The sequence below is a fragment of the Triturus cristatus genome, chromosome 11, assembly GCF_964204655.1.
Source record: "Triturus cristatus chromosome 11, aTriCri1.1, whole genome shotgun sequence".
NCBI lineage: Eukaryota > Metazoa > Chordata > Amphibia > Caudata > Salamandridae > Triturus > Triturus cristatus.
In genome coordinates this window covers 581,663,267-581,678,033 of record NC_140594.1, presented here as the reverse complement: position 1 = coordinate 581,678,033, position 14,767 = coordinate 581,663,267, and the positions used below count along the sequence as shown (strand labels likewise).

The following is a 14,767-nucleotide window of genomic DNA, read 5'->3' as shown; positions in this document are numbered from 1 at the left end:
GAGGTGGCAAGTAGAGGCTACTGGGCCACAGCCATGGGGACTAGGGTTGTTTTCCTCTGTTGTAAATGTAAATGTAAATGTAAATTCCAGGATCCGGCTCCAAAAACTGGGCCAGGACAACTCGTTCAGCACTTGACTTTCAATAGATAAGGCAAGCAGTCACAGCCTACTCAGGGAGGTTACTGTAGGGGTGCAATATGGTGAGCACTCAACAGACACCCGTCAGTGTAATAACATGATTGCTCACCCCAGAGCTTATCTTTGTCAAAAGAGAAGCACTTTAATAAACAGTAAAATTCAATACTACAAACTGCACAAAAGTATCTGGTTTCAGAGTCTCTGCTGCAGGAGTATTAGCTCCTCTTCTGCCACCTTCCACCTCTCCTAGTTTGAGGTACCTTGGTCTAGGTTTGATTACAGGCACAGCACTCCCCCTTTGTTTTGGTAGGCACTAGCAGGCATTCGGTCTCAATATTAGACTCGCCAGCAATCCGATCCATGATAAGCCTAACTCTGGCCTCTGACCCCTCAGTCCTGGTCCTCCCGCGGTTGGGGAAGACTTGCTGGCCGTAGGTGCGTTGTGCGGCTGCCCCACTCTTTTCGAGCAGACATGGGCTGCGCAGCAGTGTTGAGAGGCAGCAGCAGGCTTGCAGCCATCTTCAGTCAGGGCATTCTTCTGGACACTCACCGCTAGTGTCTGTTGGGCTCATACTTTGTAGCAGAGTCTCCATTCCCATGGACTGGGGTGAATCATCTATTCATCAGCTTGATCCTCCCTGGTAGAGGCAGCGATGCTGTCCACCTCTGGACATAGGTCTGGGAACGGCAGCTGAGTTGCTTCAAGGTGCTTTGGCGCAGCAGCGACAGTTGGTTCTGATCAGACATTCTTATGGTCAGCACTTCGACAGCCTCATAGTTACACAGAGGCAAGTGCCTCAACACAGCCGCTCACTTCCAGTGCCGCATTTCAAGAGGGCAGACGTTTGAGCCAGTGCCATGTGGCTAACAACAATACAAGTGCATTCTAGCTTTGGGCAAGTGCCCCAGGGTTGTAAACATTTTCTTCTTCAATGACGCAGACCCCTCACGCTCACTTGGGGCATGTGCCACAGCTGGGACACCAAAATAAATTTAAGCCCATTTGGCGAGTGCTGCAGTTTAGCAATAGCCTCTTCTTCAGTGGCACAGACAGTTTGAGCACACTTTTGAGCAAGTGCATTGGCTGTGACAGCAAGGTTGGAGCAGCGATCTGCTCGGGCACGCTTCTACAGTGCTGTGAATCTTCCTCTGCGACAATAGTGACTGGCTGCGAGTGTGAAACATGCCAATCATGCATGTGTGAGTCTCTGTCAGATGGACCGACAGCACCGGGGTCTACTGCTCTTGCCCATGCCGGTAGTCCGCTCCTCCTACAGGATTGGCTTGATCTTTCTCTCTTCCAGGTAGGATCATTTTGGCATTCCAGTTGATGTATAAGGAACAGCTGTTCCTTCAGGCCAGACTTCAGGTAATGTTCCCTCACCACCGAGGAGCTGGGTGTCAGGCAGACACTCTTCCTGGTTGTGTAGTAGTCCCCTGGGTACTCTGTGGAGCACCCCCTCCTCAGTCGAAGAGAAATTGGAACCAGAACAATAAGCTGGTCAACAGCTAATACTCCAATACAGTTAGAAAAGACAGGGGATGTGTATTCACTGTCTGCATTTCCAGAGCTAGTTTGGGTCTGTGTTCCTTTCATGTGTCCTTCTCAGGGTGTTTTCCAGACTCATTCTTTTTTAAAGTGAGGCTTCTCATAGAAGGGTAGTCTCCAGGCTGGAGCATCCACAACCGAGGCACAAAGTGGGGTGAGCAGTCTTCACCTGGCTATCAAAAGCGGCACCTGCCGGTTATCAGGAAAAGATACAAACTGCTGACCTCTTTCTGAAATACCCTTCACACTCTGACAACAGGAACTTCAGTCCCATCCTTCAGCCCTAGCATCCATCAAATCAGTATACATGGAGACTAAACAACAGTTCTCTGCAGCATTATTACCTCACTGGATTTCTAAGGGGGGCTTTTCTCTCTTTCCCCATTTCTCTGGCAAGGTCTCCTCCCTCCAGTCTCAGAAATGTCAGCAATACATTTCCACTCTCTGGGAAAGCAACCTCATCCCCATCTTGTGCACATGAGAAGTTGGGGGTTTCCAAAATGGAACCCGTAGGCCTCCTTCATTCTGGTTCACCCAAGACATACACAATGTGTGTAACACACAAACAATGCAAACACAATAAGATGATGTAACACACAAACACACACATACATGTAAACATGCATGCGCTTGGGATAGCGGCACAGGAATATGAGTTCATCTGTTGGCAACAGAACTTTACAGAAGTAGGCAGTAGGCCACCTCTCTTGTGACAGAAATAAAAAGGCCTGGCCACACTAGGATCACTACAACACTGGATATCATTGTACGCTGCCCCCACTCCGATAGATTCTTGAACCCATGAGAGGAACAGTGGTCCACTGTCATTGGGTCAGAACGCTTGGTGCACCGCCCCAGAATCAGGACTGATCTAGGGCCAGACTCTTAGGCCTTCACACACATGCTACATTAGAATGAGGCTGCGGCCACAAACCCAAAAACCAGAAAAACCAGATACTTGCAGATGGGTATTCAGTGCACGGGACTCGACTTTGCACCATGCAGGGTACATTTCCATCCCAATAGAATTAATATTGTTTTGATGATTATGCTCTGCCTTCCACACATATATGTATTGAATATTACCACTCTTTCGGGCATTACCCTGTTAATTCTTGAGTACGAAAAGGGTCTTTTGTCGAAAAACACTGTGATGTTTCCTGTCTTTCTGAGTCAGCCTACTGACTTGGAAGGAACCAGGCTGCTGGTTCTGGTAGCTGGCGAGCTAGAGATAGGGTATTGTGACATGCAAAGTCGGAAAGAGCGCAAAGCACACATGAGATTTATGTTTCTTGATTGTGGATGACTTTGGGGCCATAGGTGAGTTAGCAAATGGTTAAAGTCTGTAGTTTATGGCAAGAGTTTGGGTTAGGAAAGAGTTCACGAGAAAGCACAGAAATCCCTCTTCTTTTTGAGTAAATGTTATCCACCTGATCACCCAACTCATCCCCTCTTACCTCTTGGTGCATCAGGGCCATCCCCAAGGTCTGCACCGCATTTTGGTTCAACAAGGTCTTTGGGCTCTGTTCCTGACCCCTCCAGATCACCACCAGCTGTTGCTGTCTCTGCACGACTTCTCTTTGCTTCAGCGGGGGACCCTCTGGGCTCTTCTTCAGAGATGCAGTCACAAGGCCTCTTTGCTGATTGTTGAAGGCCTCTCTCGTCCACATTTACGTCAATCTGGTCTTCTTTCTGGATGGTTTTGCCACTCCGGCATCCCTGGTTAGCGATGTGACTGCTGAACTGCTCTGAGTGCCTAGAGAGCCATGTTTGCTTCATCTTAGTGTGGTTCCGCGGAGGGTTGGCGAATGCCACCAACTTTCCAGATTTGCTGCTATGTCCCGACCTACTTCCTTCCTCCACAGGAGTCCTTGTGCTCAGTGGGCCACAGGGCTCACCAACCCTGCAGCTGTCTGGCACAGAGCGCCCAATGTGCAGCTTTTTGCCACCTCGCATTCCGTGGTGCTCAGAAGGGCCAGCCCTTTGGTTATGGTTTGGTATGAGTATCGCACCTGGCCCACTGTGGGCAAATATGGTGGCGCGGCGGCCTTCAACAGTCTCACAGGCTACCGGGAGACGGTCCCCTGGTGCAGAACCAGATGTACTTTGGTTTGCCGACTGGGAACGAACATGTTCTTTGGGTTCTGCCGAGACAGCGGCTGGTTCATGGGGAGAACTGACCTGCAGCTCTGAGGAAGCTGGAAGAGAGGTTTCCGCCTCCACCAGACTGGGCTCCAGCAGACGCAGTGGCCTGTAGCTTTGGGTATCGCTTCCAGCGGTCTTCGCTCGAGGTAGAGGAGTCCTGCTGTCTAAGTGGTGTGGCTCGCTTCCCCAGCTGGGCCCACGGGGATACTCCAAATAGGGCAGTGCCGCCATTTTGTTGTCTTGGGCCAGCCGGTCCTCTTCAGATCCGCAGGCGTGGGCAGTGCTACCCAGCCCCGAGGCAGACTTGACAGGCGAGAATCGGGGATCTTTAACCGGAAGATGTAGCACGCTATCCCTCCTGTTGGAGCACTCCTGGGAGAGGAGTCAGAAAGACAAACAGGAAGTTAGTATCAGAGGGGAAGGGGGAAATAGAAGAGATGGAGGAAGAAACTCAACAGTGAAGGAAGAAAGAAATGTAGGAAGAAAAAACTCAGTTATAAGCAGGGATCAACAAAAGGAAGAAACAGAAAAAGAAGAGAAACAGGAGAAGAATCAAACAACCATATGAAGAAAACAATGAAGCACGAGATGAAAGAGAAATACCAGAATGACAGAACGAACTTACGGGGAGAAAAAGATATGAAAGAGGGCAGGGAGAAAAAAGAGAACATATTATAAAGTTATGTGCACATTTTCATCTCACATACCAAAAAAAAAGTCCCACAACAAAAACGTAGCCTTTTCTCTATTCTCTCCTTCTTAGGCCCTACATATGTAGAATTCAATCTACATGTTTTTCAGTTAATGTTTTGACTTTTAGTTTTGTTCACCAAATGACATTCCCTCCCAGGTCTTTTTCTGAGACTGTATCTTCGGTGCAATGTGTGCCTTATGGATGAGCCCAAGAGGTTGTTGTGCTATTACTACTGTCTTAATTATGGAAACATTCAGTCCCTGTAAAATGCAGTAAATGGCCAAGATTAAAATATTTGCATCATTGATAACCATTTTTGCACCAGTACGGTAAAATGTAGTAGTGCAATTTGTAAAATCTAATTATGCACCCATCAGTCTATGCACATTATGAGCCTGATCCACCAATATTTTGCAGTATCTGAGGCCCTTGTGTATTAATGCTTTTTCCCATAGATACAGAATGGATAAAACCTTTTCATACATCAGGGCCTTGATCTTGTAGTACCCTTAGATTAGTCTTGAGGTCCATGGGTACGCAAGAAGTAAATCAGAATACTCCTGGTTTACTCCTGGAATTCAGGAGTATGCCAGAATTAGTGCAAGAGTAAGCCAGACTTACTTATAGCAACGTCTTTCTGAATAAGGCCTGCCACAATTGATCTGGATAGTTAGAAAAAAATGAGAACAAAAGTACCCGGCATTGGAGCAAAATTGTTCACCTCTGAGAGAGAAGCAGGAATTGAACATAAAATTGTCTTGAAAGACAGAGGTGGAGAATCTAATCTGGGACAATTACTGAAATCTGACCCACAAGAATTGTGCCAATGAGTGTGTGTTTGTCCCCCTCTGAGTGCTAGGGTTTTTAACGGCATGACCAGTATTTTAATGTACAGCCAACACAAAAATTTGGAAAATCACCTAAAACCGTAATCTTTTCTCCTTATCAATACACACTTTAAACAACAAATATAAACATAAACACTTTAAAATGTGCTTTAGAGCTACTTTAATGATCCCTAACTTATAAAGTAAATAAAGGTTATATTAAAAATGAATACAGACGATTTTATATAATGTTTTATTTAAGCATCACCCTGGGCCTTTGCAGAATCTTAACATTTACACTAATAATCTGGAAAAGGGTGGCAACCCTACTGAGTGCCTGTGTGCTGTTCTGTGACTGCCTGTGAGTAGAAATGTGCTATAATTGTGTATGTCAGCAAGTGCGGCCTGCGGCGGCTCCCCCACAAAAGCGGAGGAGCGTCGCCACGCCTGCTGCAGGGTGCAGCAGGCAAACACACATAAATAAAATGCCATAACAATGCCATTTTATTTTGCCACCAGCTCACGATGTGTACAGCGTGAGCGTGGCAGGGAGCGGGCTGAATCCTGCTATAGCATGATTACTGCTCCCTCTTTCCATGCGCATTTGGGCTGGCCGGCTAGCTACCTACGGCCAGCCCGACATGCGCACTGTAGATTCAGAGCCGGGGGATTGCTGGCACAGGCCCCCAGTCACAAAAAGAGTGCTGGGTTAGCCTGCTCCCATCGATCCTGGAGCTGCTCTCACACTGATGACAGCAGCTCCAGGATTGGTTGGATTCGCATTCCACTGAGCAGGAAAGAAGTCCTTCCATTCCTGGTCGTAAAACGCCGGGGAGAAGTGCAGCATATATGGTGAGTTTGGCGCCATTGCGCCTCACCATATTTTTTAAAGGTAGCCACCACTGCCTGCTGCCCCATGAATTTTAGTGTGTAGCACATAGGTCTTCAAACTGTAGGAGGCACCCCACTAGGGGTTGTGATTGCATAGCCAGTAGGAGTGAATGTATCAGCTTGGAGTTGTGCCGATGCTCCAGAGGTGAGGCAGTCTGCTGGAGGCTGAAAAAGATGGCCTGGAAGCTCAATTTGCTTGTTAGGCACATTTCCAGGCTGTTTCTATTTACAAATCGTAAGGGGAGGGGAGAGGAAATGAATATAAAAGGATGGAGGCTTATTGGCTGCCAATCAGAAGCAGAGGGCTCACACCCCCCTGGAGCTTCGGAGCAATGGCCCAGGTGAGAAATGAAGGGGCATGGGATAATTTGTAGGTCTGTCTCTAAATGTGTTTACTTATGGGGCTTTTAGACCTCTTCAGCCATTAATCTGTTGTGTCATTCACATTTTTCTTCCACCTAATACAGCATACAGCATGAGTCACCCCACTTCAGCCATTGCTAACTTTACAGTCAGGGTTACATTCTGTTCTTTTACAAAGAACAAAAACAAAACAAGTATTGAAAAAGATAAAAGGGTGGCTTTGTCAATATTTGTTTTTTTCAAGAGGTCAGAGACAGGGTTAAAGTGTGTGGAAAATATAGTGTTACCAAAATATTGAGGCCTAAATATGGAAGACAAAAATATAGTTGAGTTTAGGTTTACTGCACCTAACTCCACTGATATGGACCTTGGACCTTCAAATTATGTAGAGGTGGCGTTAAGATATTTACCACATGATATTCTCCAACCCAGTTAAAGAAGAAGAGAAGATAGCATACTGTGAACTTGGGTGAGATGGGCAAATTTAGTGGGCCAAGGTGTGGAAGTTCATTTTTTCCATTTTATTTGTAATGAAGGGCAGTTGGTTAGGGTGGGCTCTAAATAAAACACTTTGAAGACCTCTGGTGTAGACGTTTGTTGGTTGGTTTTGTGATCGAACTCCCAGTTTGCTTGTGTGACCCTTCTTCTTTAACTGACAGCATCACTGTTGAGTAGGCCGCACGGTGCTATGTGCAGTCTGCTCTCTGACACTGTGTGCAGTGACACTAGGGCTGTCTCTTTGGGTTCACCTGTGAATGCAATGCTCCATGACTTTACCTGGAGCTGCTCGGCCACTGCTTGTTTTTCATGCGGTGAGTCTGTGACTGCCTGCTTGCAACTGCTCTTTTGATATTTGATTTAGGTTGCTTCTCTGGTTGACCATGAGAGTTTTCTCCTTGCTCTTCTGACAGCTTGTGTAACTGCCCTGTGTCTGGCTATAAAAGTGCTCCTTGACTGTCTATGTGGCGCCCTGTGGCTGGTTGTCAGCATGCTTTGTGTTCCTTTGTTGGTGAACCTTTACTGCCTTCGTGGCTGCTCTGTGATGTTGTGTGGGACTGCTGCTTGCAATAAGACCAATAGGGGCTTGTAACTGATTAGTGTATAACTGAGCTCTTGTGGCTGATTATGTGTGATGCGTACAGGGGCATATCACACATCACTTCCCCTGCCACTCTACATTTATGACTGCTATCAATTATAAAAATGCCCTTCCCACTTATCCCTAGTACTCTCTTGAAGCATACCTTCCTCCTGGCAGAGAGGCCGTTCTCCGGGGCAGGCTGGACACTGGCACTGTGATGGGGTCTGACGTGGTTTAGAGGGTGGCTCCAAGCTGGTGGATAGAGCCCTAGGTGCCAGTTAGCTGCCGTGAAGTGAGAGTCCTCCAAGATGGGTGGGCAGCTCCCAAGGGAGGAGCGGGGAATTGTACCTGGGTGTCCAGAGTAGGGGGCCTCCTCCAGACCACTCACTGAATCCAGTGTGGGCCCAAACAGTGGGTGCCCTTCGAACAGTTTGACCCCAGTGAGAAGGTGGCAGTGGGCGCTTAGCCGACGTAGAGCTTCATGAGTTCTGGTATCCTCCAGCGGTGGGTGGACACCAGGCAGAGCGCCTACTGCTGGGGCTCTCGTGGGCTTCTCTGCCATGTGCATGCCCTTGGTCTCCAAGCCACCAACTGGAAAAGGGTATATGTATGGATGGGCATAGGCAGAGGCCTGACTGCCTGCCAGGGTCTCTGCCCAAGTGGGTGCCTGTCCTGCCAGTCTCCCCAGCCAGTCCCTCATCCCTTCTCCATTCCTGGGAGCACAAGGCGTGTCTGCAGAATCGTGCCCGCGTTCCTTTTGGACGTACCTCCTATTCCTGTACGCAGGCGAAGGAAAAACTTCTAATCTCGGGGGGCTCTCCTCCTCCCGCCTTGGATAGGCGGCATGCTCCTGAATGGAAGGAGATGTTCTGTTGGCACTTGTCTCATGACAGGCATCTTCTGTGGCCCAGAAAGCCTGGAACTTCTGGCGCGAGGGCTCCGCCTGCTTCGTAGACATCTGACCTGCAGAGACACTTTCTCGGTTAGTGTCATTTTCAGAGGTTTCTGTCTCTCTGGAATCACCATCTCTTGAATAGTCACTTTCCCTGGCAGCACAATTCCTTGGGTAGTCCCTTGAACTGGCATCACAGTTTACTGGATGGTCCCTCGCACCTCCATTTCCTGATTGGCTACTCTCTCCAACTGCCACATTTCCTTGGTGAACCTCGTGCCTGGCATCACCATTTTGAGGCTGCTGGGTATCCCCTCTCTCTTCGCCAGCTGTTCTGCCAGGTACAGAAGGATCCCCCTGTAACCGTCTCCTCTTGGATGACGTCAGCTGGCCCTCCAAGTCCATCTCTTCCGCCTCCTCATGAGCGATTGGTGGGTTACCTGAGGAAGACAAACAGAGGGTCATCATTCGCTGATGGGCATGGGAGAGAGTGCTATGAACTATATATATACTAGTCACGTGGTGGTCTATAAATAGTAATGACCAAGCTAGTGTTGTGCGTGGGATTTGTTCCTATCACATATCCCTGTTGCTTTATTCAAATTGCCAAGAAAGCTTGCTTGTCCACTGCCATATGAAATCAATACCAGTCATGGTGCCATTCCAAAATAAACTGCCTAGTGAAGTAGAAAGAGTGACATGGTCCCTAATGCATGCATGCGACACAGATCCCCATGACTCCTGGTTGGGTGTAATGGGCAACTCACCCCATGGGCACCTGTGCCACTCCAACAATAATTGCTAGCCCACTGGAACTGACCATCAGCTGCAGCAGATGGAAGGATGTAGTGGAAGAAAGACAACCTAAGTTTATTAATCTCCCCCTCTTGTTTATGACATATAAGACAGTACTGGTTACCTGTTGGGACTATTACTTCTAAAGAAGAATAAATTAGACACCAGCCGCTTCATTTTCATTTTGACTGTAGAATGCCTCAAAATGTTGCTTACATCATACCCCATAGTGAATAAACACTTTTTAAGGCCTCAAAATGAGCAAAGATATATCGTCAAAATATGCAACATTTGAAATGTAACAATTTTTACATTTCTTGGCATTTTTTAACGTCGGCGGGCAGCGATTTTCATCATAAACCAGATACGTTTTTGCTTGAACAAAAAATGACTCCAAATGTTGCTTAAATCACTCACAAGCCGTAGTGAATAAACACTCAAATGCAGAGGCCACAGTTTTTTTTCTAAATAATGATGAATTTGCCTTACTTGCTACACTATCCACTTACTGCTGCATAATTCGAAGATTTAAAAAAAAAATTCTATCAAAAAGTTACTGAAAAAAGAGCAACATGTGATAGCACACAGTGGCAGCTTCTTTTCAGGTTAGCTGGTCACCTTTTAGTTATTGATTGTAGTAGATAGGTGTTAAACTGGAACTATGGAGGTGAAACAAATCCCCAAACAATATTAGTGTGCATTAAACGGACAAATTAGTAAAATAATACTGCCACAGAATGTTTTGCATTATGTGGCATAATTTGCCGTTTTTGCTGTATACTTTAGTGAGCCTGCCGCATACTTGGCCCTCCATGGCCGCAAATTCTGTGTCTGACTACAAGTGATGCTATTCTTTCTAAGATCTTAGAATGCTCACATGTTTTACTAAAGGGACGCCTGCCTGTAAGCAGTATTTCTGTTAACTGGTTTTAGTGTGATGAATTGATTTTTGGGTGTATCTGGGATTGTGTGTACAGATAACCATGGTAGGGAAAATCAAAAATGAGGACCAATTATGAGGGTGCTTCCCTACTCCTGAGTAGGACCATGCACAACCCTTGTAAAGACTTAGCAGAAGGCAAGGACTTCCCACACCCAGGTTCCATGTTGGGCTGTGAACAGAAACTCAGCAATATTGTAGGTAATATTTTTAAAGGTTTGGGTGGCGAGACCATAGACATATCATTATTAGGTGCCACAAACTAATTCACAAGCACTATGGAAATACTCTGAATCCAATCACATAATGTCTCATGGTGCAAACTCCACAGTGAAGGCCTAAACAGCCAAACCAGGAGAAAGTGGCAGTGACTTCAGAATGTTCTCACTTTTTGGACGATAGAAAGTAATTAATTGAGAAATTTAGGTTGGGAAAAACCCCACAAAACTCTTTAAATCAAATGCACAAGAAGACAAATGTGAATCACACATAGAAGAAAATCAGGGCTCACAAGAGACCTTTAATTTGACTAATGCGGGACCTTCCAGTCATGGCCAATGCTCAGGCAGTGGACGTGCAGCAACACCTCACACAAAATGCAGAGATAAACCAAAAGGTGATGGGATGAGTTGCTTGACTTCATTTCACCCTCTGCTAATTTCTCTGGGCGGCATTCCAGTCCATCATTTTCTTGCTTTCTGTGCCACTGCAAACAAGGAAGAACCGTATACATATGTGTTTTGGCCTAGCACCAAAAGTGACTAACAAGATAGGCTGCACCTCACTGATGAGGCCCAATACAGGTGGAAATGCGGCTGTGATTGCTTGGGCTTACGTGCAGGGGTCACAGACTAGCAGTTCAAACTGGAATGTCATTTTCAAAATGGCTCCATGGTTGGTTGCCTCATCATTTCGTAAATGAATTCTTCAGGCCTCATTTGTGGGTTTTTTGCCGTAGACCTTGCTGCTGCACTGTCCTACGGCAAAAGAAAAGGGCAGGAATGCGCATTATCTATTAGATACAGCGCATTCCTGTCTTTTCCCCAGAGCCAGCACTCAATGGGCTGCCGTGCGCCAACGCAGGCACCTTTGCACCATGGTGCAAGGGTGCCTGCGTTACGGGGATGATTATTTTTGTGCAGGAAGGGAAACCTTCCTGCACAAAAACAATCTCAAGAGGCTTTTTCCTCTTTCTATGTGTGCTGCATATGTTTATTTCTCCTCGTGGTGCCTCCGGGAGTGATACGTTTTTGGCACTCAGACTTACGATTTTTTGAAAATCTGGGGCAGTGTCAAAAAGAGCGCACCCAGCAACACCCATGGAACGCCCCTTTCGCGCAGTTTTCTGCGTGAATGGGGCACATATTTATAAGACTACGAAAACTTTACGTGGCCTTATAAATATGCCAGTGGCACATTGTGCCACCAGAACATAAACAAGCATTGGCATAGCCAATAGGTCTCGCCTTTGGGACCTTATAAGTGTTTAGCCATGCAACAGTTGTATAACTAAATACTTCCCAAAAGCGAGACCTATTGGCTATGCCAAGCGGCCGTGCGGCCGCGAAAGTGAAAGTAATCGCGGTAAAGCGCGGCACGCGTCCGCGCACATGCACTGTAGCTCTAGGCTGGCCTGATAGCACTTTTTGGAGCCCTCTCAATAAGTCTCGCCAGACCAGCGCTGGGTCAGGCGAGACCTAAAAAGTGACATTCCAGTGGCGCAATAGTGCCGGTAGGGCATCATAAATGAGGTTCTTCATGTATAGTTTTGGTATATCGCAACCTTTAGGAAATGAAGACTTTGCTACATACTTGTGTATAATTATTAAGGAAGCAGAAGAGCGGTATTACACGGATAAGAAAGAATCTTTGAGACATATGAATATGTTTATACAGCATTGGAGAGTTGGAGATGGTTAGCTAACCTCAACGGATGAGTTTGTCATCTTTCACGTTTTTATGCCGAACAAAACCTAAATGTGCTTTCAAATGAAGTTTTTCATGGCATTTGTAAAATGTATTTTATTAACTTAAGACAGTATTCTTTGCTCATGGAGAAACGCATCCTTCATCAACAAACCCTTTTTAGTATGAGTTTGTTTGTTTATGCTTTTGTGCGTGTTTCTATTTACATGCATTATAATAATGTATGTTTTAATAATTTAGGTTCATTACCCCTAAACCAACATATACAGCAAATAATTTGTAAAGAATAGACAATTAGTAATGTCTCCTCTCTGTACTGCAATTGCTACAATATTCAAATCATATCAGACATTGCATGATGTCATCAACAGCTTAGTGATGGAAGACGTGCTCTTATCATGACATGTTAGTTTTTGTATAAGAAGTTTACGTTTCTGCCAGTTTGAATGTACTTATTTTTTTAATGCGGCCCGAATTCTGATGAAATTATTTAATTGCAATGATTTTCACTAATGAGTGATAAACAAAATGTGTACCAGTTGAGAAATGTTAAGAAAAGTAAAATTGTGTATTTGTGTCTCTTGCATGGAGAAGCAAGTTACATGGGGGCATATTTACCAGGATGCGGTAATAAATTATCGCCGCTTTTGCGGCCGTTTTCGGCCGAAAGAGCAGCGATAATTTTATCGCCTAATTAGCAAGGTCACGCTAACGCGTGAAACCTTGCTTTAGCTTGCATCTCTAATGAGGTGCAAAGTGGGCGTTCCTGACCTGACATGATAGGAGAAATGTCGCTAAGCGACATTTCTCCTATCATAGAGCCCCATGCTATGAAGCATAGCGGCAGGAAAAGTAGCGATAACCCCTGTTATCGCTACTTTCCTTACGCCTGCTTCAGGACTGACTTAGCCATGATATCCTATGGAAGGTGGATATCATGGCTAAGTTTGTGAGTCCCTATCAACAAGCTAACGTGAGAGATTATCACTGGGTTTCCAGCGATAGTCTCACGTTAGGCAGTTAGCGTGAGGATTTTTATCGCTTTTGAGATAAGCGTTGCTAATAGCACGCTATCTCAGCGATAAAAATCTATGCTAGCCGGCGATAATTATCTTAGCGCTAAGTGCGCTTAGCGATAATTATCGCCGGTTGTTGTTGATATGCCCCAGAGTTTGGGCTCAATTGTACTTCGCCTTTAGGCGCAGTGCGTAAACGACGAACTCTGGGAGCCCATTTAACTCATAAGGATTGTCACGCAAAGGTTGAGAGAAAGAAACAATAGAGGACAAATGGACGCATTGGAAGGAATATGGCATAGACATAGAGCACTTAATGTGGCTAAAAGACTGCGGAGAGACAGGACAGGTGTATTAATGAGAACAAGTCAGAGGTAATGCTCAAAGACGTTCAAAGCGTCCATTTCACTAGAAATAATGGAAGAAGGCACCAGGGCACATCCGGTGGTTATGAAATATGGTATTTTGCTAAAAGGTAGAACAAAATGGATTTTCTTAATAGGTCTGGGCGGTAGGATAAAAAGATTGGGAATTAATGCTTTAAGTGAAATAAAGGTTGCTTAAATGTGTTCCGGACAACAATACACCAATTCCATCATTGGGGAAAAAGGCATAGATGCTCTTAAAGACAGGCATTGAGATTGTTTGAAATTAGGCATAGTAAGTATAAGGATATTTGTAACACAAATAATACTGACAGAGAGCCTTATCTAAAGCCCATAAAACAGGATATCCTGTTACAAATGTGCGGATGTTTAGTACGCTGTATTACAAGAGCATTGTATCCTACGGCACCTGTAAGTACAGCGGGCAGGATATCCGCAACTTTTGTGATAGAGTACCCTATCTGTCAAACTCTAAACTGCGCGGGAGGGGGTGCTGGCGATGTTTCCTGCGCTTGCCACCCTTGCTACGCCACTGGTAGCAAGATCTTACAAAGACACATACGCATTAAATGATATGCTCCGTATATGCAACCAATCCTAACAGCAGTAGGGAGCAGCGAATCACAAAGTAAATTTGCTTGTGTACGGCTAGTATTTTTGAGCTGGGAACAGAAGAAGGGTCTCATTTGAATTAAAGAGCAACGGGAACATGCTCCTGGGGTGATTCTAAAGGAACTGTATGAAATCGCAATATTTCTGAAAATGTGATTACTGATGTCCTGCGGTCAAAAGTCTCATGCGATGCAGACAGGAAAGTGGTTTGAGGAGTTTCACTGTTGCCGCAAGCCATTTTCTGCTTGAACTAGCCTTCTCTGTACTAAAAGACTGTAAAATTTTCCACCCGTTAAATATCATCACATTTTGTGAAATTGCAAAATGTGAAGCATTTGGTGAGCATGAGATTTCAGTCACTTAAAAAAAGTGCACGGGCCTACAACACTGATGTTGTCAGTCTTAACATGGAATAAAAGCCCTACAAGCAAACTATTGGTCATGTATGCTACTGGACTGCAGGCACTAATTTATGCTGGCGGTGATACACACCAAGTCACTGTAAAGATCCC

The 14,767-nt window shown here is 45.6% G+C and overlaps 1 protein-coding gene across 2 annotated transcripts in view; it reads right to left on the bottom strand.

The window, feature by feature from the left end:
• The window catches only part of HR (HR lysine demethylase and nuclear receptor corepressor), a 388,960-nt gene that overhangs the window by 221,793 nt on the left and 152,400 nt on the right, over window positions 1-14,767 (bottom strand). For both annotated transcript variants that reach the window (XM_085633820.1, XM_085633818.1), the window contains 2 exons: window positions 7,852-9,020; window positions 3,145-4,204 (listed from right to left, as the gene is read on the bottom strand). In XM_085633820.1, the coding sequence (XP_085489946.1) occupies window positions 3,145-4,204; window positions 7,852-8,985 (2,194 nt within the window). In that variant the 5' untranslated portion in view covers window positions 8,986-9,020. The remainder of the gene's footprint in view (window positions 1-3,144; window positions 4,205-7,851; window positions 9,021-14,767) is intronic.